This window comes from Fusarium tjaetaba (genome assembly GCF_013396195.1).
Source record: "Fusarium tjaetaba strain NRRL 66243 chromosome Unknown NRRL66243_c0000266, whole genome shotgun sequence".
Lineage (NCBI taxonomy): Eukaryota > Fungi > Ascomycota > Sordariomycetes > Hypocreales > Nectriaceae > Fusarium > Fusarium tjaetaba.
Window position 1 is genome coordinate 109,231 of NW_023501462.1, and position 26,709 is coordinate 135,939.

Below are 26,709 nucleotides of genomic sequence, written 5' to 3' on the forward strand. Positions count from 1 at the left end.
CCGCCACCATCACCCACACCGCGCTAAAAGAGAACAACGAGCCCTAAAAGGCCGCCACTGTGTGCTATCAGTACATCAACATGTCTTAGTGGTGGCAGTAATGCTTTCAGCCTCACTTGGTAGCGGTAATGCTAGCCAAATGCGAATTAAATCTTGACGAGGCACAGACTTGCAAGAATGTGATGGATCGAAAGTTTCCACGTCTTGTGCGATGCAAAGTCTAGACCGCGCCTCCAGTCTCTGCCTTCCATTCAAAAAGCAGCGTCATTTGAACAGACCGGCCAGCAAGAGCGCCGGACATTCAGCTCAGCGTATCACTATATATGGCCTATCTGGCACAGGAAACACGCCCCCAGTATTCTACCTAATCCATACCGCCGCCGAGAGCTGCATAATGACAGACTATGCGAAAGCATCACAGTGGCCCATTCCGGGGCTATTGCCTCTGTTCACTGCCGCCATCGATGCTGTAGGCACATGTCCATCTGCAAGAGAAGAAGTCCTAGCCAACATCTGCATCGACGAAAAGGCTTTTGAGAGAGAGCCTTCCTTTGCGTCTGGTGGTTCGTTCCAAGTCATGCGAAGCCGACCAAACACACTCATAAAATATGTCGATTCTCGGTTCAAAATGACCACCATCCATAGACTGGCCATGCTCCATCTCAACGACGTTGTCCTCCGAGTCCCAAAGAGAACGGTGGATTGGAACTCCAAGGATGGCCGGGACCTCTCAGAGTCTATATGCACTGAAATCGCGATTCTCAGAAACGAGCATCTCCGGAGGCATGAGAACATCACGAACATGGTTGGTATCTGCTGGGGGGTAGATAACGACCGCGCTATAATGCCTGTTCTTGTGTTGGAGACGGCCCAAGGAGGTGATTTATGCAAATATCTTGCTTCAGCGGCGCTTGATGCAAGAGATAGGCTACGTCTGGCAATCCATTGCTTTCAAGGCTTGCTAGCTCTTCAGACCGTCGGCGTCATCCACGCAGACTTGAAACCAGAAAATATCCTGGTTTTCATCGACGAAAAGGGCAGGCCATGTGCAAAACTCACCGACTTTGGCTGCTCCCTTCTGGTTACCAACATACATGAACCAATCCAGCTCAAATCAGGAACTGCCTTATGGCAAAGTCCCACAGTTTTGCAGGCCATCGGCGCTCAAGGCTTACTTCAAGCTGATATCTATTCTTTGACGCTCGTGGCATCGCTTTTATTGGTTGGCCCTTTCATGAGCACGGTGTTTGATCAAGCAGATGGGTCAGGTGATGGTGTTGAGTCGCTACACAAGCTCAAAGCAGACGACGGCGCCCTCGCAACCTTTATCAGAATGCAGAAGGACACTAATGAGTCGTCTGGTCCACATGTCTTCACGGACAGAGTTTCGGGTCTCATCTCCGAGTTCTTCGATTCAATGCTCTCCAATGAAGATGAGCTTCAAGCTGGAGCTGCACTACCAGTCGAGTTACTGAGGACTATGCTCCACCAGGAGATTGTAACAGCCATTAAAGAGGATCCGCAAATGTTTGAGACTTTTGATCTGCTTGAAGAGGAGGTTTATTTCAGCCACTGTAAGCACTCCGCCCTCTCTTGCTCAGGAACAAAGATATCTAACTCGACCTAGGTGTAGACATACCTTTGGCCCAAGCTGAGGACGTAGCATGCAATTCCACTGTGGCTACAGACAGGCAACAGGAGCTCGATCCCGAACCAGTCATACCAGGACTTCATCAGTCTTATCCAGAACCATCACAACTATACACAAAAGAGATAAAGCTGGGGGTGGAGGAAGAGGGACATATAACCCTGGTCCCTCTAGCAGAAAGGACAATTTCGGTAAGCACTTCCATCAAGGATTACAGCAACCCAGCCAGGACTAATACGGTACGTATATCTAGATCAACGCATACTTTAGCAGACTCAGACGACTTCCCGGCCGAGTCACCACCGCAATAATCACTCAGATACGAGAAATCGCCGATTCAGACTCATACTGCGAAACCTCACGGTCCCTCGCGGCGTATGCAATGGCAACGTGGCTCATTGGTATTCACCGGTCTGCTGCCACTTCAGCGCCATCACTTCGCGAAGCCGGACAATATCTTCTGACTGCTGCCAAGCTGGGACATGAAGACGCTCGCGCTTCGCTAGGACAGGCACTGGCTTGGATAGGGATGCCGAATCCTATAGATCCAAAGGTTGAAGAGGGTTGGCTATACGATTTGGCTCTGCATGGAGATCGGCGTTCTCTGAAGCGATTGAGCTCAGAAAGACGTGGTGAGGTATTTCGAGACCAGCTGGTAGCGCTGAGTGCGCGTATCAGAGAGGAAGCAGATATCTCTGCGACTTCGGATCGGGCTTTGTCGGAAAGCAACCAGCTCGAAGACAGCGACAAATTGAGAGGCCAGCTCCCGCTCATCTGCAGATATTTGGTCAATCAGAGCTGGAATGTCAGCTTGCAAAACGTTCTTGAGCTACCAGGTCTCAACCCCGACTTGTGCACTTCTCTTCTGATGCAAGCTTGCCAGAAGGGTGACTACAGAATCGCCAAAGTTCTCATTGAGCACGATGCACCACTAAGAGACGAAACCTCCGGACTAACACCACTCCATTTCCTTGCTCATTTTGGAGATGGGGATATCCTTCCTTTAGCGCGGCTCCTCACAGATAAAGGTGCCGATCTAGAGGCCCGCTGCAGCCTTGCTACTCTATGCACCGTTGGCCAACTCGATTTGAAAGACACCCTTACTGATGCGACGCCCCTTTTATGTGCAGTAGCGCAGTCGAGCATAACAGCAGTTTCGGTGCTTGTTTCTCTGGGCGCGGATCCTTTTAACGGAGCAGAGAAGTATGAGCCGTACACAGGAACTATGCCAGCCCAGAAACGTGGGAGGACATACTCGCCAGTCCACTATGCAGCAAGACTACACATGTCGGACGTCCTAGAGGTTCTGTTACCCGAGGGAAAGGAATATGAGCAGTTATTGGATTGGATGTGTTATGAAACGCACTCCCTCAAGGTCACTCCGCTCTGGTGCGCTGTCGACTACTGGTACCAGGGCCTGTACGATCGGGTATTACTTCATGGGAAAGATCACATCAAGAGATGCGAGGAGACAATCACCTTCCTTCTGAAGCGTGGAGCTCAGGGCCACGTGGTGAATTGGGATGTCACCACGCAGGTCAAGCACTCTATCTTCACGGCAGCGACCTTGTACGGCCAACCGTTTGTGCTGAACCATCTGAGATCTTTGGACATCCAGCCTCTCACAAAGAATCTCATCAGAACACTTCAGACTGCCCTCGATGTCGAGGATCTAACGGCAGTTGAGTACCTTCTTCCACTTGCTGAGAGAGAAACACGGGACTCTGAGTCAGCCTTTCAGCTTCAAGCATCGATTCAGGGGCACAAACTTGCAGACTTCATCAGTCATTTGTACGATATCAAGGAGCGCCTCGAATCAAACGCTAGGTCAAAGATTAAACTTGATCTAATCAGGGATCCACCGCTCCAAGAAACGATTGGCCCGGATGTCGGTGAGGATATCTTGCAGCAGAAGGCTTCGCAAGGAGGCTTCAAAATGTCGTTTACGATACGGCCAGGGCCTGGGGGGCGCAGCATTATGGAACCTGTGGGGGAGCCAAGCATGATGCCGCCCCAAGGCACGCCTTTACCCAGCGAAGCACAAGATAGCGACATTTCTGCCTTTGAGAAGGCCGTCATGGGCGGCTACGAGGCACGCGCGCGCGAACTGTATGAGAGCGAGCAATGTGACGTCTCATGCCGTCGTGTAGATGAAGACAGCGATGAAACTACCCTTCTGGCACGTCTTATCCGAAAGAGCCGCAAGTACAGCAACTTCGATAAGCAGATTCTATTTCTTCTCGATCTTACTCCTCCCAGCGACGAAGAGTTCTTTCGTGCGTGTATACCGTCCGGGTCAACTGACAATGAAGGGTTATCTATTCTTCACATGTCTGTCATGCTCGACGAATGTCCAACAAACTTCAAGCCCCGCGCCCCACGCCAACTCATCTCTGCCATCATTGAGAAGTACCCGGAGTCGGAATATCTCAATGCAGTGAACTCAGAATTTGGCACTGCTGTACATGTAGCAGTTGAGTGCGGTAACCTGGATGCACTGAAGGAACTCGAGGACGAAGACGTGGAGTGGAATCTTCTTAACTCCTATGGCGAAACACCTCTCGACATAACAGCCCGACGGCTACTAAAGGTCCATGAGTTTCTACAGCAATGCCGTCATCTCCAAAGACTAGAAAAGCCGGATGAGTATAAGGAAGCTATTAGTACTTATCGGACGAATGAGCAGCGCATGAAGAGCTTTCTACAAGGGATGGGGGGCAAGTACGAAAGATACAATGGGTTGATGCACAGGAAGAGTGAAACGGAGTGGGATCTAGAGAACTTCGCTGTCTCGGGGAGCATGCAGGTTAACGTTGCGGAACACTTGGCGATACTTGAAAGCCGTTCGACTGGTAAGGATGAACCAAGTTTAGCGGCTCATATGCGCAAATTGAGAGCTTGGAGTGAGTTGGGGGTGGATGAGTGTATGCTTCACCTTGCCGACGGTACATCGGTGACTTGATCTCGGTGTAAGTGCGTACTCTTACTTTTCTGTTAGATAGGATCTCACTGAGAGTAATGTTAAGCCTCTCTCACGCCTGATTGGGTCGTCTTGTTGAGAACCGTGGAGAATCCAACCACTGAGATAGAAGTTGTAACATAATCAAGGTATACGCGACTTTGTCTGGTAGTAGTATTACTCGAATCAGCTCCCGGGTTATAGCTGAGGCCATGTCCCCGTCGCATAGGTCGGTATTTCGATCCTCATTTGCGTAGTGTTTATTAGCTATTCTCCAATTATCTCTTCCTGCTCTCTTTAAAGCTGATGCAGTCGACGGCACGATGTAACGGAGACTCACTGCAAGCCTCATTGATATCAATTCTTGAGCCCTTACTGAGATGCAGGTGACAACTCTACCTAAACCATTATCAGACCTCCCCAATTTACATCGCCTGGCTTAATAACATTAATGCCCTGCGTTGTCTGAAATTCTTCCTTGGCCTAGTATTCCTACATTAAGTTCTCTCTCTTGATTTAAGCTCTCAGCTACAGGTATAAATCTTCTTATCCTGAAAGTCCTGTAGGTCGAACGCACGCAGATCGCTTTCTACTTTTGCCAGAGATATAGATAATTTGTCCTGGATATAACAAGAATGCCTGTGATCCCTACTGTTGTACCACTTAGGTTTTTTCAGCCCTTTTATCATCTCTTTAGAACCTTCAATACTAAAACCATTGAACGGCGGGGCGTTCCGAGGGTGCAGAATCTCATGTTTGCTGAGTTCCCTCGTTAGGATACCCAGGAGCATAGATGAGCACTCAAAGGAACACTCTTGTTCTTCTTGCAGACGATCAAGGAGCTCGTAGATTGCTGAGAAGATTTCAGCGAGAGCGCTTTGACGTGCTATGTCGATCGCTTCTGCGGCTTGCGTCAGCACAAGCTGTCATACTGAGTTGGTACTGTAACTTACCAAGGATCTTGGCTGGAATTGGGAAGTCCTCAACTTCTATTAACTTCTGACTATGCCTCAATGCCAGTTCAGTCATATTTTGAAACCCAACTGGTTTTGCGAAAGCCCATGATATGAAGAGGCACAGAATGCACTCTCGCCCATAAACCGTCGGCAACTCCGATCTCAAGGCTTCGAGCCAAATATCTGTGTATGGCTCAACGCTCTCAAGGCAATCGTAATAGTTAATGATCATGGCAACCTTGACAAGCATTTCAAGGCTCAGTGACCTTGGGACATCTCGATTGTACCCATGAATGATAGTCAGGGTAATCTTGAAAGCTTCAGGATCCCAATCGCTCGTCTTTATCAGACGAAAACCTGATACATCGGCCTTTCCCTCTGCGAAAGGACCGGTAAGCATTTTTTTGAAGACAGACGAAGCCAGCTCTAAGTGCTTTCCTGAGACCAGTAATCGAAAATCTATCTTCTTCAGGGACCGTGCGCATTTTTCTCCATAGTTCCAATCTTGTATTATACTTGTGCTGTCTCGGTTCGTTCCAGGGACAGTACAACCCAGATCCGTATCGTCGTCATCGGAAAATTCTACACGAGAGTACCGTACGTTACTCAAGGTTGAGAAATCGGTCGTACCCCAGTCTATGGGAGTTCTGTTCGTAGTGCCTCCTAACGATGTTGAGGTTGTAATGAGAGACTCTGCTCTCTTCCCTTCCTTCTTTTCCTGCTTCTTTTCCTTGTAGTATACCTTTGTAGGCATTTCTTGCTTTATCCGCACTTTATCTATCTCCCATTCAAAGGTCTGGGCCATGTATGTGCTAAGAATGATCCGGGTATCGCCGTTCGCGTCAAACACATGCTCCGATGGCTTTTTGCTAGGAGTTGTTTTTGGAGGGCATCGCTGGGGAAAGTCAGACTCGGCGCCTGGGATATCGTGAACCATCTTCTTGCCTTCATTCATTAATGTCTGGTTCATTAGAGGGTTAAAGGAATACTGACTTATGGAGAAACATCGAGGTTGGGTAGGGATTATTGCGTCTTGGTAATGTTTATGCTGGGATTTGCGAAGAAGAAAACGAATTTAGACGCTGGATCTGAGGAGGCGAGGCCCTCGTTTTGAATGACGGTTGAGGTTGGGCTGACCTGCGGGAGGCCGACCAACTCACGGCCAACCCCACTTCTCGTCCTTGGAAATCAGGCCAATGACATCTTCCTTATACAGTCGCACTGATGGTTTTCAAACGGATGCAAGTGGAAAAAGAAAGGATTGGACTTCATCCGACCAACAACGGCAGGCACATTGTGCTTTATCCACTTTGATACCTGGCGCTTATTCCTAGCTAGGCATACAGTCACTAGAAAGCCTTGCTAGTGGCGCTACAATCCACTGGGAGATCTCGGCCCTCGCTGAGAGCCCGATGGCATCCGTATCTATAGCCCCTTCAGCTTGGATGAAGAGTCGTCCTTTCCAGCGGCCTTGGTTCTTTATTGTCTAGATACGGCGCAATGAGAGCGGGTCATCACATAGAGTGAGGCCAAGCAAGAGTCACGCACGATCATATGGATAGCCTTCAGAAGCTGATTCCCGTCTTTGTCGCTGATTTCTATTTTTCCAAAGTGAATCAGCTGCACTAAACCTCATAGCAGCTGCTCCATAGAACAGGGTCAACTCCATCGCCGGTATTGGCCTTTCCGGTTGCAGGTGTATTAAGATGTGTGAAGGGAACAGGGAGATAAAGGTCTTTCATATCGGTACTATTAATCACTACAACGCCGTGAAGAAAATACATGGGAAGCTGTATATACATCTAATTCTGAAATATAAAAGCGATGACGTATGGCAGATGCGCGCAACATAGTCTTGGCCTGGTTAGCCAGCTTCACGAGCCATTCAAGCCATAACACGTACCTTGAATAGATACTTGACACGCGTTCCGCAAGCAAGCCTTATACCAGCCTTACCGTTCTGACTTCGACGTTATCAAAGAACGATAGACCCCCAGTAGATTTAGGCTCCGAAAAAAATGTTCCCACTCGATAATACTCGTTTGGATTTCCCGTTGGATGGATCAACAGGCCACAAGCTATCCTCTCCGAATCGCCGCGACTTTCAGCACTCACAGTGGAAGCGCTCAACGACTCAAAGTCGGACCCAGCATCTTCCTCGTCGCCAAGAGTCTCAGACTTGTCAGAATATCTCAATGAAGAGACCTCTGCATCTTCATAGCGTCGAATGGTACTACTTATCAGTAAAAGGCCAATGAGCATCACAGTTGACTCGGACCTTGCTAGATCAGTGCAATCAGGCTCAATCTCTGCAAAGTATCGCCCATCAATTTGAACAGCGCTTTTCGAAGACGAATGTGGAGAAACTTCGTGATATGTTATCCTCCGCGACCCCGCGTATACTTTTGTGGTAATATCAAGCGCCGCATCTCTTACTTCGCCAAAGACTGACTCGCCCCGCAAGGTGACAGCTATTTCTAGGCTATCGAACTCTGGTCGACAATTGGCTAAGAGTTCCGAACGGTATAGATGGAACCAGAACGTTTCGCGTCGACTAGCCCAGCTCCAAGAAGGTGCAATGTATGGAGAAGGAGTTTTCAGTCGCTTCAGTAGGTTTCCAAACCAAGGCTTGTATCCTGTGCTCAAATTCCAGCAGAGCGATTGATGCATATTATTCTTCCACATACCAGCTGCGTAGTCATCGTTCAATCTTTTACTGAATAGCAAAGCGATACCAGCAATTGAAGGAAGGAAATCTGTTTCCCGGGTAAACTGATGGTACTCGGGGTCGATTTGAGCGATAATTTTGTTCCATTCTTGATAGATGGCCACTGTACTGCCCGAATCGATTGTCACACGGTCGAGTATGCCATAATTGATTTCAGATGTAGTTCTCTCCCTTCCCATCGATTCGTCAAAGTATTTGCATTTGAAATGAAGGTTGCGTTCTGAAAACATGAGGATGCGAGTTGATGCGATGCGTTCCTGGAACGTCCAGCCTCTCTTAAACCAAGGGCTGTGGCGCACTTCGTGTTGCGTGTCGGCTTGGTAGGGAGGAGGGTATATGCCAAAGACACGGTTGTGACCAGACTCATCTCTGAAAGGAAAGAGGATTCTATTTGTCTTGACGACAAATCCTTCCTCGCAGTTTTGAGAGGAAACAGCTGCAACTGCCGTGTAGGCATTTCCATAGATTTGTTCCATCATGCGACATTGATGTTCCCAGTCAGATACATCATCTTGGAGAATGCATAAGGCATCGACCCAAAGAAATGGGACCGACAACGCCCTGGTTATAGTGATGGCGTCCTTGATGACTTGAGGTAAAAAGGTTTCTGGGATTTGCTGCTGATGCTGGGATATATTGAAGGTGGTTGTCTTGAGCTGTTTGCTTGCGTGAGGCTCTGGGCCCCAGCAGTAAGTAAGGGCAATGTAACGATGGCTTTCAGCGTCTCGGGCCTGAAAGTCCTTGGTAAGGACTAGGCTCAGCTGATTTCCTCTTACATCAATGAGTCGATCGGGAATAAAGGTTTTGTTTGGGTTAAAGTGGTTGTGCGATACACACGACTCCAGCTTCCGCTTTATCCATAATAGTGTCTCTTCATCGACGTGAGATATAGGCGGTTGGAGTCCCAGAGACGTGCCCATATCAAGATCAGTCGCTGCCGCGATAGGGCAATCGATAGAGAATTCCTCGCCGCCCGCTGGCATGTCTTCTGTCAGTCATTACGCCTGCGTCTGCTTTTCTTTAGTGCATACCAAGTCTGCTTCTGATACGTAGAGCCCTTAAGCCATACCCAACGGCCTCATCCTGACGAAACACATAGTGCAGCGACATGGGAACTGCACCTGCCACCGGTCGATTGTGGAGATGAGACCAGAGCACAACTCTTTGAACAAACTTGCATAAATCGCACTTGTCTGCCAGTTGAGAGAGGAGGAAAGCCCCCAGGTTGGTCACATTCCAAACCAGATCAACTTCCTGTTCCCCGCCCAATTCCCCTGCTGGTGGGTTTCTGGTTAGGATGACATCTGGCGCTGTGCTTGTCAGTTGTAGGCACGTGCAGCGCTTGCAAAGTCTGGCAAGTTGGTCAGGGGAAATAGCAGAGGCTGCCATTGATAAGATGTTTGTCGTTGTCAGAAGTAGGTATTCCCCGTTTGCGCTGACGTGGCAGTTCTTGAAATAAGAACTCGTGACTAAGCGAGGCAAACGAACGAGGCTTACTGGGTTGCACAGGCATAAGGGCAAGCAAATAATAGCTGAAGAAGCCTGCAAGTCAGTCAGACGAAAGAAGGCTCAGTGAGCAGGCATTACAGTTGAAACACCAAATTCGACTTCTTCTCGATGGCGCTTAATTCCGTGGCTGACTTGTTACTAGCTCCGCGCTATCTATCAACTAAGTGAGCCAGCATCGATATTGGACAAGCTCGACAAGCTCTCTGTAATGGAACGCACTTAGACTAAAGAACGTAGCCTAGTATATGATATGCGAGGTCTTATATATAGTACATAGATGCAATGCGAATAGCAAGATTATAAAATAAAATATAACGTAATCATAATATTAAGACTGTAATACAGAGCAACTACCTGCAGCTCGTTGTATTAGCGCCTCTTTAACTGCTACTGTCATTCTACAGCCTTCAGGACTGCCGACTTTGAAGACCTGACCTTCCTGATTGGTATAGTCTAGCGCAACGGCATCAATGCCTATGAACTCCTTATGTCAATCCCTCTGTCCCTTGACAATTGCCGAGACAACTGCATGTGATAATCGAATGTCGACGTGTCGCATGACATTTCAGCCGTGTTAGTGTAGACTCCCCGCATCTTACGCTTACTCCTCAGGTGACACTGCGCGCTACAACACATGCTCTTGCCGTAAGCCTCAGTGGCTTCTTACAGGGATATCGCTTGCTCCCGCGCCAAATGGTCACTGCTCGTTCTCGTCTCTTCTTACACGTCACCATTCTTCACCGGTAATGGAATATGTATCGCTATATCTCCATCAAAGCCTGCAAAACCCCTTCTTCACTGCCGGAGCATCCTCGCCGCGCCTCGGCCGCTCCCTGTAACATGTCAGCGCTGGAAATTGCACAATATCAGCTAATGCCGATGAGTCTGTGCGAATTGCATGTTTAAATCCATCAGCATTGCGCAAATGGCGGGAATATCACTTGCTGACCTGCCGAATCGGGCAAAGGCTCTTGTTTTGCACTTGCATGGTAAAACGAAAATCAGGCTGACCGCGTCTCAGGCGCGAGTCAGTCAAAACAACTCGATCACAGGGGAGAAGTGGCTCTTGTTCGTATTGATATCTGGGACATATTTCTGTATTAAACTGCATGGTAAGTCGCTACTGTTTCGAGATAACTGCATGATGCGAAACATGCCCGTTATGCTGGCGATGGCCCTACAGGGATTTGAGGCGCCCATGATCGCTCATGATCAAGCATTTGCTTGTCACATAAAGACAAGCTTCGTAGGTCTGTTCTCAGCTCCCTCCGATCTTCACTTCACTCTCCATCGCTCTCGTTCACCTCCTCCATCCAGCAACACCAACGTCGATCCCTCAAACAACAGCCTTAAAATCAAGAAGCCATCTACCGGCTCCCCACTACAAATTTGACTTGCGCCAATTGGAACCGTTACCAACAGGGACTATTTAAGCCTTATGCTACTTTAGGTCCATGATTTGCAACGTCCCGGGTTTCCCCTTGGCGATCAAATATGGGGTTCCCTGTTGCAGATCAATCCTTCGGCAAATTCACATGAAAGGAGGTGCTTATCCTCACATTTAAAGCATTAACAATGGCTTGTTCCCCGAGATAAAGCACGACTGTCCTTTTAGGGATTCTTTCGCTGACAATATGGAACTCGGCCTGTCAGCCAGCGATGTCAAGCTCATCACCATCATCCAGCAAGTATGCTCCGTTCTATCACTAATAGGATGTCTCTTCATCATCACAACCTTTTGTCTCTGCGACGCCTTCCACAAACCGATCAATCGGCTTGTGTTTTATGCGTCGTTTGGGAATATCATGGCGAGTATTTGCTTCATCATGGCGGATTCGTTTATTGAAGCACCTGATGGGGCGGGATGTCAGATACAAGCGTTTCTACTCCACACGTATAGTACCCCAATGATTGATGTGATGCTTGGCTAATTCGTGCAGATTTGTTGGGGCTGATGCGCTGTGGACTCTTGCGATGGCGATTAATGTTTACCTTGCGTTCTATTATCGCTTTGATGCGCAGCGATTGAGGAAGATGGAGTTGCCGTATTTATTGCTCTGTTACGGTATCCCATTCTTGCCGGCGTTCGTTTTTATCTTCATCAAGAATGGCGATGGCGTCAGAGTTTATGGTAGCGCTGTCCAATGGTGCTGGATCACTTCATCATGGGATACTCTCCGCATCGCAACATTCTACGGCCCAATCTGGTACGTCTACCTACCTCACAGCTCATCACAGTGCACTAACAATACAGGGTCATAATCGCCATCACCCTCGCAATTTACATCCGCTCCGGCGGCACCATCTACCGAAAGCGTCAACAACTCCTCAAAGCCCAAGGCTCGGGTTCAGGCGGATTATCTTACGCCCACCAAAGCACTGTCAACAACATGAAGACCACTGAAGTGACCATCACCTCCGAAGCCGCGACGCAACCCGACGCGATACAATTACAGAACATGGGTCATCAAGTTAGCGTGCATGCTATTGGTGAGCAGCCACCTCAGCCGATTGCTTGTGTAACCAGCACAATACCCCAACCTATCCAGCGCCCGGCGGTGAGGCCTAGCAACGATGTATACCGTGCAGCATGGGCTTATACAAAAGTCGCGATGCTCTTCTTTGCGGTGATTCTAATCACGTGGATTCCGTCTAGTGCTAATAGGATGTATTCGCACATTCATCCGTCGGAGGTCAGTAAGCCTTTGCAGTTTATGAGCGCGACGGTTCTTCCGCTGCAGGGATTTTGGAACGCGGTTATTTATGCTGTTACGTCTTGGGCGGCGTGTAAAGCATTACTGGAGGAGAGAGGACTTTGGCGATCGCGGACGAGGATCAATGAACCGGCTGGTGAGGAGCGTGGGAGGAGGAGTAAACTTCGGACTATGATGAACTCGAGGACAGAGGATTCAGAGAGTTTGAGAGAGTTGGCTTTTCAGAATAAGTCTGATGATGGGCGGAGTGTATGAACATGAACTTCTACTTCATTCTTCTACTTTAAGCAATGATACTAGATATCTTATACTACCAAACACACTTTTATTCAATACAACCATGGGAATATTGATGTTATACGTCTCTTGGCGAGTACCTTAAACCCAGTCGACTGGGCTTGCGCCCTGTGCATGTATATGACACTAAGATACGCTGAAGAATACACAACGTATGTATTACATCACAACAACTTTAGTAGCTGAAGCTCAAGTAAAGTATCCTATGTAATAAAATGGAGAATAATTGTATAAGGTGGCTTCTTCTATTTCAACACTCTAGCAGGGTCCACAGTCTCATTGTCGCCCCAATCTCCACTCCAATTATTATCTCTAAGATAGGTCTTCCATATCTCATCCTCGTCATCCAGATTGCGACTTGTCTCTTCCAGCATAAACCATGCTGCGGCTGCGCCGACAACCGCGAAACCAGAGCCAATAAGAAAGACAACCCGGTTGCCTTTATCAACATCATCAGTGTAGCGATTAAGAACCGCTGTAAATACCTTTTTCAAGTCAGCCCTATTTTCTAGGTTTGGGCACAGATAGCCAATACTTACTTGAGTACCTAGTGTTGCTCCAACTTTGGCCCATGCCGAAATAATCCCGTTGGCTTGACCACGAATCGAGGTTGGGAATGGCTCGGCAGAAACAAGAGCAATGGTGCTAGATTGTTGTCAATAATCGACTTTCTCGAGAGAGGAAGATGCTTACCTTCCAGGGCCGACTTCTCCCAGCGTCAAGAAGATGCCGTACATGACGATAAATAGAGGGAAGATCTTTATTATCGACTGATATGCCCCTCCCAGGATGAAACCAAGAATAGCCTGAAGAACGAAGCCTAGCGTCATGGTCTGCTTTCTGCCGATTTTATCTGCTAGCCATCCACCGAGGAATGGACCAGGGAGATAGAATGAGTTGATCAGAACTCCCCAACCTAAAGAGACAACCAGAGAATTACCCGGATCGACTCTAGACACAATAGTTGAACTGAAAACTCCAAATGGAATGGAAATCCAATTGTAGATAAACCACGTCCAACCACCTGCCAAAAGTCTTCGCCAGTACTTTTTCACTATCAGTAGGTAAGGCTGTTTCTGCCTCTGAAGAGCTGATTTGCGATAGGCAGTGGAAACGGCCATCTTGAGGCGAAAGTAGAAGATGCTCAGAGGTGGAAGCATGCCGGCAGCAAAGGATAGCCTCCAGACTAGTTCGTACTTTTCCTGCTTCTCGTGGACGCAGAGCAGTAGAATCATTGGAACCAGACCGCCAAAGCAATAACCGAGGGAAGCAGCGACTTCACTCATGATTGCAAAAATGAAACCTCGTCGCTTGCGGAATCCGCTGGCCTCGTCTGTGGCTTCCATGGCACCAGCGCCTACACATATTGGTGTCAGGGCAACTTTTCTTGTCTCCTCAACAGTCATGGAAACTCACCGGTGACAGGGTACTCTCCTCCAGCGCCCACTCCAGTAACACCTCGCCCAACGACCAGCATCCACAGCAACCCCGTATGTGACGTTCCGCTAGCAGCAGTGCTGAGGATCATTCCAACTGTGAGGATGATGGTGGTGGCAATAGCTCCAGTCTTGCGGCCATAATGGTCCGCGATGAAGCCAAAGAGGATCATGCCGAGTATCATGCCGATTAGGAAGGAGTTCGAGAGCCGAGAGTACATTGATGAAGTCATGGCATCTGGGTATATGGCATCAAACAAGAGCGACACGCTTCCAATCACGGAAGCGTTGCTGGAAGGAAAAAGCCATCATCAGTGCCAGCCAACTAAAAGCGAGCAATGAAACTATCAGCTTACTAGGAGTCCGAGGCAACGGCAATTGACATGAAACTGAGCGTGACCCATACCGAGAGTCTGCTGAATTTCGTATCGGTCAGATGGCCGGCCTCGACGCTCTGGGCATCCGTAACCTCAAGAGTCTTGGGGCCGCCATCTCCCTTCTGGGGATGTTGCGAGACGCTCTGACTGTTGCTGACAAGTTCCATTGCAAGTATCGATTTATAAAGGAACCTACAATATTGCCTAGTATTGGTTCGCTGCTGGATAATGGGGCAGCCAGCATCCTTTTAATATTTGTAATGATTATCGGCCAACATCCCAAGTTTGCCTCATTATCGGACGCTACTGTATTTAGCGAGGTCGGCATCTGTTGAGATAGTGACGCTGATTAGGAAGAGCGAATTAAAAGACAGAATGATATCGTCGTTCTAGCTCACTAGAGGTATTAAATAGAGAGAGCTAGGATGTACCGCATTGCGGACTAGCCCAATTAGGGTGTCTAATAGAGAACTATTCCATAATGGCCAATGCTAACCCACTTGAGATATTCAATCGAGAACAAATGTTTCATCTTTAGTTTGTCATCTATGGTTTCAAACTCATAGATTCATCTCCCCAGGCATTGGCCTAATTCGGTCATTAAAAAGAGAACCACTTTATAGTATTCTATACTAACCCATCCAAGATCTTATATCGAGAAACGCACCTTCTACCCCGCAGATTGTCGAGATTCTTAGTACCTAAAGAACACTAACACTGGAGGGGCCACTACATCTCGATAATGAACGGCCTCGCGTAAACGAGAGGCTGGTTATTCCGAGACAATGAGTAATGCAATATCTTGTCGTTCTTGTTCCCCTCCCTTGCATTTCTTTCTCATATTGTTCCTTATCTGCGAACCCTTCAATACACAGGTCATTGGTTTCAGCTTCCTCCAGCGTCACTATGTCTCCTGCGCCCTTCCCTCTCCAGATTCGTGAGAACGAACAAATCACACTCAGTGACGGAACTATCCTCTCAGCCTTGATTTGGCTCCCGGAAAACGCTGAGGATAATCCAGTACCTGCAATTCTTGAGTACATTCCCTACCGAAAACGTGATGGAACCAGCCATCGAGATGCCCTCAATCATCCTTACATTGCATCACACGGATATGCATGCATTCGGGTCGACATGCGCGGTTCAGGAGACTCTGAAGGCCTGCTTTTGGGTGAATATTTCAAACAAGAGCAGGATGACGGCCTTGAAGTCTTGCGTTGGATTGCATCAAGAACCTGGTGCACTGGCTCTGTTGGTATAATCGGTATTTCTTGGGGAGGTTTCAATGGACTTCAGATCGCGGCTCTTAATCCCCCTGAACTCAAAGCTATTATATCGATCTGCTCGACCGACGACCGTTATGATAATGATGTCCACTACCAGGGGGGCTGCCAGCTGGTGGAGAACTTTCTCTGGGGCGCGACTATGTTTTCTATCGCTCCTACACCACCAGATCCTGCCCTTGTTGGAAACAGCTGGCGGAAGATGTGGATGGATCGCCTTGAGCTTGGAACGCCATACATTGCGGAGTGGCATCGACATCAAAGACGCGATGAATTCTGGAGACACGCTTCTATCTGCGAAGACTATACTGCCGTCAAGTGCCCTGTCTACCTTGTGGGTGGCTGGCATGACCCATACTCAAATTCTATCTTCCGGATGCTTGAGAATCTTACATGCCTAAGGAAAGGGCTAGTCGGACCGTGGGCTCACAAATATCCAAACTTTGCAAAGCCCGGTCCCCAGATTGGCTTTTTACAAGAGTCTCTCCGATGGTGGGACAAATGGCTCAAGGGTGTGGAAACCAACATCATGGAAGAACCTATGCTCAGGTGTTACGTGAACGACACTGTTGGCCCGAAGAGACTGTACAGCCACCGTCCTGGGCGATGGGTTGCCGAAATCAACTGGCCCTCTGATGGCCTGGACCCGATGTATATGGGGCTCGCAGCAGGGCAGCTTCTTGTTACACCTCCTCAGAATGTGGAGTATCTGACGCTTAAATCCCCTCAGACCACCGGATTTGCTGCAGGAAGATGGATCTCTTATGGTACAGAATGAGATATGCCGGGAGACCAAAGGGAAGAAGAGATTGGATCTTTGGTGTTTGACAGCCCAACTCTCACCCAAGCCTTGGATATCCTCGGTCCTGCGACCCTTGATCTGCGTGTTGCTAGTGATAAAAGATGGGCCTTTATTGCAGCAGTGCTATCAGAAGTCTTGGCTGATGGCAGCGTTACAAAGTTGTCGTACGGTCTATTGAACCTCACCCACCGAGACAGTCACGTTGATCTGCAAGACCTCCAGCCAGGCCGTTTCTATACCGTCAGGATCCAGCTGAACGAATGTGGCCAGCGAATCAGTGCAGGCAGCCGACTTCGCCTTGCTCTATCATCCGCATACTTCCCTGTTGTTTGGCCGTCCCCCGAGGCCCCAGCCTTGACAATCGATTGCTCTTCCAGTCAACTAGAGATTCCAGTGCGGAAAGAAAACCCGCTGGACAATCAATTGAGACCCTTTGAGCCAGCGGTGAATGGTCCGCCGCTTAAGGCGGCTGTACTGCGTCCTACAGGAGCCAAATCCAGCATCACCCGAGACTTGGAGACTGACGAGGTCACCATTATCTATGACAACGACGAGGGATTATTTGAGAATCAGGACAACGGTTGGCGGTTTGGTGGAACGACCAAAGTCAGCTGCCGCGTTCGGCCGGACGATCCCCTCTCGGCACGCGCTGAGCAGGCCTTTCGTCAAGAGTTTGGCCGCGGTGATCTCAATTTGGCAATCGAGGGCCGAGCTGAGATGACTGCTACCAAAACAGACTGGCACATATCCACTCACATGGAAGCTTGGGAGAACGAGGAGAAGATCTTTGAGAAGCAGCACAAGTATATAATCCCACGCGATCACATGTAACATAGAGCCCCTTCATTAAGAAGTGGTATCAAAAATTCACATTGCTAATAGAGGCTCACCTCTATTCTCCCACGCTCGAGCCACAAGAATCCAATCATCATCTGAACTTTCCCAAAACTCCTCGAGAAAGCGCAGAATATTAGAGTAGTACTGGAAAGGAGAGCTCCTGACCAGATCGTGACACAGTTGACGGACAAGTTGAATCCTATCATGGTATCCATGACAAGAAATCCCAGCCATCAAGATAGGCCATGATAGACCTGGTAGATAGCTTCCTCTAGTGATAGCCTTTTCGAGTAGCCTGAATAATTTAGACCGGTGAACTTCTTCAAAGCCCCCAATGCTTCCAACCCCAAGTCGTCTGCAAGCATATATCAGCCCCGCTTGGTGAAAGGCCTCGATAAGAAGAGTTGTGTCCGAGAGATGAGCGTCTCTGGAAGGCTTCAATGTCCGTCCAACTGCCATATATGTAGCTGCTCTGGCGAGTTCAAGTTCGTCTTCGAGCTCCTCGAGAAACTCAGGGTCACTACCAGGAGTTCCTTCGCTATTTGACGATGTCGAGACAGCGGTGATCCTATGTATGCCTAGTAGAAAATGGCCAAACGGAACTGAGCCACTATCTAACCTGGGCATAACGACATCTCGGACAAGATCGGGATCAAAAAGGGTAGTACATGCCATTATGTCAAGACTTGCGACTTGGTTCGCGATAAAGGTGAAGAGTTCATTATCAGTAGTTCCTTTGGTCAAGTGAGACTTTATCAGAGTTCTCGTAGCTCTCAAGTGGAAAACTGCATCAGCCGTGCTGCAGTCCAGGAGAGAGTGATTGCACACCACGAGGGTAGCCGCAAGCACTGCATCTGTGGCTTCTCGGTGCCCTGTGGGTAGTGTTTGGTTTCCCATGCTAGTCAAGGTTCGGATTTGGTCAGTGATCAATGTGATGGCCTTGAGATGGGCCTTTTGCGAGAAACCGCTTGTTGTGCTGGCCGACGCATAGCTTTGGTGAGCAGCTGATAGCCCGATGATAGCATACCGCAGGGCAGGCTGTGTATGCGCCAGACGAACGACGAGGCGCGTGTACCCATTCTCTGGTGAGTGCACCCATACGTTCTTCGGGGCGAGCTCCAGAGTAAAATATTCTATCAACTGATCTACCGCTTCTTGGGATGGCTCATCGAGTTTGTCATGGCGAGATTGGACTGTGCTAGGGACAGCTTCTGGAGACGGAAGAGTGGCTGGTTCAAGAGTGGGTGCTGGGAGTCCCTTGAACTTGCCACGGCTCGCAATCGAGTTGACCCATCGGATCTGGCGTTTGTATCCAGGACAGGACAGTCCTCGTCCCGTGCACTTCAGACAATGCGGGGTAGTATGGTCGCAGCGAATGCGGCGCAGGGAACAAGTCTTGCAGTCTAATTACTTCAGTACACAATGTCTGTAGAGATATTCATTTTGTATTAAGAGAAAGAGTAAATTCATACCTTGCAGAGTCTTCATGTCCAGGGCCTTGTTTAAAATTCCCTCTTGTAGGTAGTGTCCTATAGATATGACCTCACTTAAGATCCACCAAGAGAGGTTACAGTATATACCCGCCGTTTTCCCGATTTGTACTGGCGGTCTTCTACACCCATCAGCTGGAGAAAACATGTCGCCAAGCTTGAGATAAATTGCTTGTTTCTTTTGTGCAGCAATCTGGAAAGAAACAGGTTTTGTGTCGTGTCTTTCCGTGTTCTAGCCCTCATGTTATGCTGCTACCCGTGTACAAACGCAGCGTCGTAAGTATTTTTACATAGTGCAAAACGCTTCTTTGCATGACTCTATCAGGCCAGCTCAAGCTGTTCAGTCCGCAGCTCGATTAACTAGCCCCGTTAACTGACCGAAACAAGCGATCATCTACTTAAATACTTCGTTTTCTTACAGTAACATTTGTCGTAGTGAGAGTGTCATCCTCAATCAGACCATACTCACTTTTCAGGTCGCGTTGACTATTAGCTCGCCTATGCAATCAGCCTCACACAGTCTCACCGCTCAACGGTCCGCAACGGTAAGTACACACAACAAGGCAACCGTTTCGACAAGAGACAACAAGCCTAGGCCATTCCCCATGCAAGCCACCGTTACGAAACCGCAGGGATCCTCACCGTGCTGAAAATTGGTTGGCTTGTTGGTCGTCGAGGCACCGGGAACTTTCCCCGCCTACCAATATTTTGATTGGACGTGCATAGAATCAGGCTGCCCATTGTGAAGAAAAAAAGCAAAGGCGTGCGGGAGTGGCCTCCTTTTCTCTTCTTTTTATTTATTTCCTTATGTGCTGCGTCTGTCTGTTGAATCGCTCTTTTTCTCATCAATTCTTTCTGGCGATGTTGCTGATGCATAGCGTATCGCTGCTCTTTTAAAGCCAATTATAGCACGCGACGTTCGATACTGCTAGCTAGTGCGCCCTAATGGCGGAGCAAGCTAGACCGGCCCCCGCCAGAGGTATTCCCCCGGGCATACATTCATCGCGAGTCGCCCCGATACATAAAATCATTCAGCAATGGACACCTCTGCTGCATCCGACAAAGTCGCCTGAAGAGAAGTATCAAGAGAGGCATAGGGAAGCCCAAGCACACTTTGAAGTGGCGGCGGCCTCGGCATGCGTGCAATCTGATGCAGAGAGGCTGGATGCTCTTCAATCCTGCATTAACCAGCTTAAGGAACTACAGGCGGAGCGCGAAGCGAATAAGGATGATGAAGAGAGAGAATACCAGGAGTTGTACTGGGAGCAGCAGGAGGCTCTTATCTTGGACTTGCTCGATACACTTGGACCTGAGCTGGGAGATAGAGTGTGCAGCAAGTGGCGACAGCGGACTCAGCTGCCTGTGAACACTTCTGCTCGCTTGGATGCTTCTGCTGGATCACCGACCGAAGTGGCCCCAAGCTCGTCATACTTTACGCCGAATGCAAGCCCTGTTTTACAGGCGTTCCGCCCGCCAATTCCCAGGCCGCAGAACGAGTCCGCTCCCATCGCCGAAACACCGAGAGATCAAGAGATACATACCCCCAGCCGATCTCTAGACGAAACCCAACAGCCTTCGACAGCCCAACAAAAGAGACCTGCGAATATCTCTCAAGGGAGCCTCCCCCGCCCTCCAAAACGACCCCGATCGAATGCCCCTCAACCACGAGGACCTCTCACTGGCGACCGAGCGATCGACTTCGACGACGTCTACCAAGATGGTAATGCCGCGACGAAGTACATAATTACAGAACACAAGGGTTTCTGGTATATCCTCGAGTGTAAGAAGCACAAGCTGCACTTCATGAGTAACAATCCTATCCATGGAGCTCGCAGGCACTTGACCGCTGGTACACACGGCCATATGAACGCCAATTACGATGAGGCAGTTCGTATTCTCGGCACAAGAGTTCTTAACTGCGATGAAGACAAAGCCAAGCGGAACAACCTCGCCGCGCAGAGACCTACCTACGCGCAATATGGTAGACCTCTCAGCAGTGTCTCGGCTGGGTCGTCGCATTCCAACGGAGGACCTCAGACGCGAAGCACACAGTTCCTCACTGGTATTGACCCGCAGCCCGGTGAGGTGTACACTACCTTCTGGAAGAAGACGAAACGATTCTTTGCTATCCTTGTGTTACCGTGGGGTAGTTTCCGGCAATTCGGCTGGGACATGAATCTCATGGACAACACGGCCTTGCTGAAGAAGCATATTCCTGTTTGCTATGATTACGACCCTGCTACCGGTACGGTTGAGTGGGCTGAGAACTACGGGCCTGGGGGAAAGTACCACTATAAACGCAAGTACCCAATCATGTACTTTGATGCAGATGTTTTTCCGTGGGAGTGCGCTATCGGGTGGGTTGCCATGAACGAGTTCCGTGCTTATGATCCTAACGACGAGGGGATTGATCATAAAGAACAGGTCAATGAGTTTATCCTGCGGATGAAGGATAGGGATCGTTTGAGGAATGGTGAGGAAGAAGCAGGCAAGTTAAGCTCTAGACGACAAAGTGCCTGACCTACGGCTGATCATGTCCAACAGAACACCAAGATGACGGCGCGGCGACGGGTGATGTCTCGAATGAGCAGCAGAGTACGGAAGTCGAGCAGCCCCCGTTGGGATCATGCATGCGTTTGGCGATTGAGATTCCAGATGATGATAGTGATACTGAAGAGGGCTCGGGTATGATGCCTCAATACGATGAGTGGACGGAGGAGGGGACGCGGGTCAAGGCTGAGCCTATGAACCAAGAAACTCCTACACAACGATCCGATGCTGCTGCGGTGCAAGCAACTATCAGCTCAGAGACGGGTAACCCGTGGCACGGCCTTGATCATGCACCAACTGTTCCCAACTCCATCCCAGCCCTTGATGCCAATGGCGTCCTTCATCCTTCTGTCCCAAACACTCCTACAGTCGAGAACTCCAGTGTCCCTTCTTCTAGTGCCCATCTCAGACCGGATGGGCAGATCTATGATCATCAACAATCACCATGCGTGCCCCCGCCGCAAGAGCACCATACCGCTCCGATCGTCGACACCGGTCCCCGAGCCCCAGAAGCAGTGATGACTCCCGGATATCCTCTGCCAGCTCCTTTCGCACGCATGAACGATCACGCTGTCTCTGAGAACTCTGCTCGGATGGAACTGTATGGCTATCTAGCTCCTGGGTATACCGCACCGGCGAGTGCAGACGTCGCAGGGGTTGCCGGGTCAGAATGGATGACTCCTGCGCAGGCGGCGACAGAGGGAGCGCGGGACCGTGAGATCGATATTCGAAACGCTGCTGTGAGACGTAACTGGCGGCAGCCATTCATTACCGACGATGACTGATGAAGAGTGATACATACTCGGAGGACTCGAAAATAAAAAATACATATTACTCTATTAATATCTTCCTGTACATAGTCACCCCAATCTAAAGCTTAGGCACAGCAACACCCTCTCTCAACCTCATAATAGACTGCTGCGTATTACTCGCCACCAAATTCCCATAGGCATCCCACAGCTTCCCCTCCGAATACGTCCTATTCCCCCCTCCCCTACTAGTCTTCCTCTCCCTAACATGCCACTCCCCCAGCTTAACATCCGGTACAAAGATCCTCAACGCAAAGTCCAGCGTCGAACACGCAGCGGTGTCATCGAACCACATGTGATTATGACTCAACGGCAGAAATGAAAGACCGCCGTCCATGAGGAATGCTAGCGCGCTCATGTTGGCTGTTGGGCTGGGGAGGTCGTGTAGAGCTCGCTGCCACTCGGCGGATACTTTTTCAGTGATGGGGAGGTGGTCTTGTGTTGTTTTGGTGTTGCGTGATGCGCCGGAGAGGTTTTGGGCGGACACGCCGGCGGTGCAGTACCGCGTGTCGAAGAAATCAGCATTCGCAGCGAAGGATTTTGTGAATTCTTGTCCTTGCTTCTCCGTAATACTCCCCTTCTCCAACAATCCCTTCACTAGTTCCTCTAAATTCGGACAATCCTCCGCCCTCGGCCACTTAGAGCACGTCGGTTCAGAGTAATCCCAGCTCGAAGGTTCAATAACATGAAAATCAGCGAGGACTTCCATACAAACGCGGAATTTCCCATTAGGCTGCTGCTGCTTGACCTGAACCCTTCGCGTCGCGAAAGATCGCGTATCGCGAATGTTTGTCACGCTGCAGTGCAATTTCTTATCCGTTGATGCGGGGCCGTGGAAGTGCCCGAGGACAGAGTAGAGGGACATTGAGGCGGGTGCTGTTTGGCACGCTGCGTTGACGGCGATGCTGGCAGTGCAGCCGCCGTAGGCTATGGGCATGGCGTTGCCCATTCTGATAGGGTTGAGGCGGGAGACGTATTCTCCGGGGGAGACTTGGTCTACCGCGACTTGTTCAGCTAATGTTGGAGCCATTTTGTTACTTGGTATGGGTTGTAAAGAGAGTGATGAATGGAGTTGTGTTGGTGATAGGAGATGCTCTTGACTTCAAATATTGGGATTAAGCTCGGGAGCGAGTGGGTCTACCTCGGTTCGGCTACTTGAGAGTGGATACTAGATCTTGTGCTTATCTCGATAAGATGCGTTGTATCGTGATGCAACAGTCAAATTACGTGACATTGCAGAACTAGCTGCATTGACATGTGCTGTATTACGATACAGAGTTACACTGGACACTGTAGATCAAGGGTTACATTCCCTGTTATGAGGAGATACCACGGATGCATTTCGGAAATAATTACAAATTGCGGATAAATACCCATAATGTCGGAATGAATTATAAATTCGCGGATTATTATTAAACCGCGGTCAATGTCTGACTCTCTGTTTTAGCTACAGGCATTACCAGACAGTATATAAATAGTATAAAAAATAAATAAAAGACATAGAGACATTAACTTTATCTTATAATATTATATATCTTTCTCTATATTAAAGTGCCTGATTTCACCTCGGTCCATTGAGTCATAAGCTGATTGGCTAGCTCATAGGTCAATAAGCGGAATAACGGTCGAGCTAAGTGATGTATGCATTGCCACCAATCATAGGCTTCACATACCGGAGTCTAGACTAAAACTCATCACCAGCAACAAGTTTAAAAGCCGCTAAAACAGTGCTTGCTAATACGCTCAGTGTAAAATTAAGTATCTCAGTAAAAATACTTACTATTATAATAGGTCATATCCTCGTTAGTGATTGTGAGCCTAAAGTCAGTGCTGCTGAATTTCACACTGACTCAAATTGTGAGTTTTGCTCACTTCGGCCAAGTCGAGACTTGGCAGCTTCACTTTATCGACGCGTCATGAAAAACCAAAGCTTCGCGGGTTCATCTAATAACAATATTAGTATTCTCAATGCCATTCTTTTGCCATTCCAACAGAGCGCCAATTCCTGTTCCGTGGGGTCAAATTCATCAATCTCATCAACGTGTAGGGTAGCGCGTCTCCCGCACTGACCACAAATAAACTCAAAGACCGATCTCGAGCGGGACTCGAGACGGCAGATCTATCTCTCCGATCATGGCAGATAATTAGCCCGATTATTCTCTGCATTGCGCACACGGTCAGACTAAGAAATAACGTACGATGGACCCCATCACGCCTAAACTCATTTACCCAATGATGCGCAACGTGGCTGACATCTTACTCTTGGCAGTTGAACCAAGTGGGAATTACTGACAAACATAACGATTTAGCGATTTGATGGTTTGATTGAACTTGTTCAGCTCGCACTCGTTCTTCGCTGTCCGAGTGACGCGACAGCGAAGAGCGAGACGCGTGTTACATCGTGATGCAGCATCATAGCCTCGTGACAAGATGAAACTCAAAGACCGAATCATCACATTCACCTCAATTGCCGCACTCAGCCATCCATTACCCGTCATTCAACCCCATTGTGTCAGATTCAGAGCCGCAAAGCGCAAAACTCGCGTTCCGTGAAACTATCCCGAATCAGGCCTCCTCCTCATAAGCGAGATGTCGGCCACCCGCGGGTTCCTTGCGCAGTGGGTAACGAATCCACTTCCTCACCAATGACGACCCCCGAGTCCGTCGGGGCATTTCATGGGGTGATTGTCCGCGGGGACCCGGGGAAAAGAAGAGTAATATTCGTAAAAAGATTTGACCCTTCCCGACTCCGTTTATGTTCTGGAAAAGACCGAGTGAATCAATCGGTTCAATTCTACGTTATTCATCTGCCGGTCTTGGATATTGATTGATGCACATACATAAGCATAACTGAACCGCATCCATGCCTTTAGCTTAAATAGATCTCCTTGTCTCGATTGAGTCATTCTTACCTCCTTATCTCACTTGAGTCCATCTTACTCATCCAAAATGTCTACACCACTATCGAGGACATTGTCCTCTCACAGCAAATACAACGACCGTCACTCCGACTCGACAGATACACCAACTGAAGAACCTCAGCATGACATAACCCAACACATCAGCAATCTCGCCCGTCAACTCTCCCGCGTGTCTACAACAGCCGGGAACGAACTGCACGCCTTCTCACCCCAGCCCGGCACAAAGCTAGACCCCAACTCACCAACCTTTGATCCAAGAGCTTGGGTGAAAGCGTTTGTGAGATTACTCGAGTCTGACGCTGGAGCTGCGCCGTCGAGAAGTCTGGGCGTGGCGTTTAAGAACTTGAATGTTTACGGCTGGGGATCTGGGGCGGAACATCAAAAGACTATTGTTGATTATCCTATTGATGTGGTTAAGTACCTTGCTGGTTTGGTGAGCGGCGGGAAGAAGAGACGGGTTGATATCCTCAGAGATTTTGAGGGTCTTGTTGATGAGGGGGAGTTGTTACTTGTTCTTGGACCACCGGGTTCAGGATGTTCAACGCTTTTGAAGACTATTGCCGGCGAGACAGCTGGTCTCGAAGTTGGACCAGACTCCTACATGAACTTCCGAGGTACGTTACTCCCATATCTCCCAAGCTTTCTTAACAAGTTTAGGCATCGACGAGAAGAGCATCCGCCGTTCATTCCGCGGCGACGTCCTCTACAACGCCGAAATCGACTGCCATCTCGCCCACCTAACCGTCGGCGAAACCCTCTCCTTCGCCTCATCAGCCGTAAGCGCCCGCCACGTCCCCGGCGGCGTGACCCGCTCCCAAGCAGACACCATGATGCGCGACGTCATGATGGCAATCTTCGGTATAAGCCACACAGTCGATACTCGCGTGGGCAGCGACTTTGTGCGCGGTGTAAGCGGCGGTGAGCGCAAGCGCGTTAGTATCGCTGAGGCTGCGCTCACAGGGGCGAAACTGCAGTGCTGGGATAACACCACGCGCGGGCTGGACAGTGGGAACGCGATTAACTTTTGCAGGAATTTGAGGTTGCAGGCTGATCTTGTGGGTGTTGCTGCTGCGGTGGCGATTTATCAGGCGCCGCAGTCTGCGTATGATGTAAGTGCTCTGATGAAGTTTATGAGATGGGATGCTAATGGGGGTAGTTGTTTGATCGTGTTACGGTGTTGTATGAGGGTCATCAGATCTTCTTTGGTCGCATCGACGAAGCGAAGCAATACTTTGAGAATCTCGGCTTCGAGTGTACGTCCTCCACCATCTTTTGTATCTCACGCTGACATTTCAGGTCCCGATCGTCAAACAACACCCGACTTCCTCACCTCAATGACCTCCCCCCAAGAACGCCGCGTAAAACCAGGCTTTGAATCCACCGCCCCCCGAAC

General features: G+C 49.1%; 9 protein-coding genes across 9 annotated transcripts; 5 read left to right on the plus strand and 4 right to left on the minus strand.

The window, feature by feature from the left end:
- Positions 1-211: 211 nt before the first annotated feature.
- Positions 212-4,610, plus strand: FTJAE_11075 (CAMK DCAMKL kinase; the record flags this gene model as incomplete). Its single annotated transcript, XM_037343980.1, has 3 exons — positions 212-1,574; positions 1,628-1,839; positions 1,902-4,610. The coding sequence occupies 3 exons, from the start codon at positions 212-214 to the stop codon at positions 4,608-4,610; spliced, it is 4,284 nt and encodes a 1,427-aa protein (XP_037201906.1).
- Positions 4,611-5,131: 521 nt separating this feature from the next.
- Positions 5,132-9,274, minus strand: FTJAE_11076 (uncharacterized protein; the record flags this gene model as incomplete). Its single annotated transcript, XM_037343981.1, has 6 exons — positions 5,132-5,196; positions 5,308-5,508; positions 5,561-6,524; positions 7,467-7,523; positions 7,679-8,199; positions 8,251-9,274. 6 exons carry the CDS (start codon positions 9,272-9,274, stop codon positions 5,132-5,134), a joined length of 2,832 nt encoding a protein of 943 aa, XP_037201907.1.
- A 2,352-nt stretch (positions 9,275-11,626) lies between these two features.
- Positions 11,627-12,369, plus strand: FTJAE_11077 (G coupled receptor 1; the record flags this gene model as incomplete). Its single annotated transcript, XM_037343982.1, has 4 exons — positions 11,627-11,694; positions 11,741-12,007; positions 12,055-12,290; positions 12,350-12,369. The coding sequence occupies 4 exons, from the start codon at positions 11,627-11,629 to the stop codon at positions 12,367-12,369; spliced, it is 591 nt and encodes a 196-aa protein (XP_037201908.1).
- A 687-nt stretch (positions 12,370-13,056) lies between these two features.
- FTJAE_11078 (major facilitator superfamily transporter) lies at positions 13,057-14,791 on the minus strand (the record flags this gene model as incomplete). The annotated part of the gene is made up of 5 exons (XM_037343983.1): positions 13,057-13,296; positions 13,351-13,456; positions 13,505-14,168; positions 14,228-14,538; positions 14,604-14,791. The coding sequence occupies 5 exons, from the start codon at positions 14,789-14,791 to the stop codon at positions 13,057-13,059; spliced, it is 1,509 nt and encodes a 502-aa protein (XP_037201909.1).
- Positions 14,792-15,530: 739 nt separating this feature from the next.
- On the plus strand, positions 15,531-17,540 carry FTJAE_11079 (uncharacterized protein; the record flags this gene model as incomplete). Its single annotated transcript, XM_037343984.1, has 2 exons — positions 15,531-16,674; positions 16,756-17,540. The coding sequence occupies 2 exons, from the start codon at positions 15,531-15,533 to the stop codon at positions 17,538-17,540; spliced, it is 1,929 nt and encodes a 642-aa protein (XP_037201910.1).
- Positions 17,541-17,576: 36 nt separating this feature from the next.
- On the minus strand, positions 17,577-19,034 carry FTJAE_11080 (Zn(II)2Cys6 transcription factor; the record flags this gene model as incomplete). The annotated part of the gene is made up of 3 exons (XM_037343986.1): positions 17,577-18,114; positions 18,166-18,949; positions 19,019-19,034. The coding sequence occupies 3 exons, from the start codon at positions 19,032-19,034 to the stop codon at positions 17,577-17,579; spliced, it is 1,338 nt and encodes a 445-aa protein (XP_037201911.1).
- Positions 19,035-19,981: 947 nt separating this feature from the next.
- FTJAE_11081 (uncharacterized protein) lies at positions 19,982-22,371 on the plus strand (the record flags this gene model as incomplete). Its single annotated transcript, XM_037343987.1, has 2 exons — positions 19,982-21,509; positions 21,581-22,371. The coding sequence occupies 2 exons, from the start codon at positions 19,982-19,984 to the stop codon at positions 22,369-22,371; spliced, it is 2,319 nt and encodes a 772-aa protein (XP_037201912.1).
- Positions 22,372-22,456: 85 nt separating this feature from the next.
- FTJAE_11082 (uncharacterized protein) lies at positions 22,457-23,425 on the minus strand (the record flags this gene model as incomplete). Its single annotated transcript, XM_037343988.1, has 1 exon — positions 22,457-23,425. The coding sequence occupies one exon, from the start codon at positions 23,423-23,425 to the stop codon at positions 22,457-22,459; it is 969 nt and encodes a 322-aa protein (XP_037201913.1).
- Positions 23,426-25,344: 1,919 nt separating this feature from the next.
- Positions 25,345-26,604, plus strand: FTJAE_11083 (ATPase; the record flags this gene model as incomplete). Its single annotated transcript, XM_037343989.1, has 3 exons — positions 25,345-25,930; positions 25,974-26,425; positions 26,473-26,604. The coding sequence occupies 3 exons, from the start codon at positions 25,345-25,347 to the stop codon at positions 26,602-26,604; spliced, it is 1,170 nt and encodes a 389-aa protein (XP_037201914.1).
- Between the last annotated feature and the right edge of the window lie 105 nt (positions 26,605-26,709).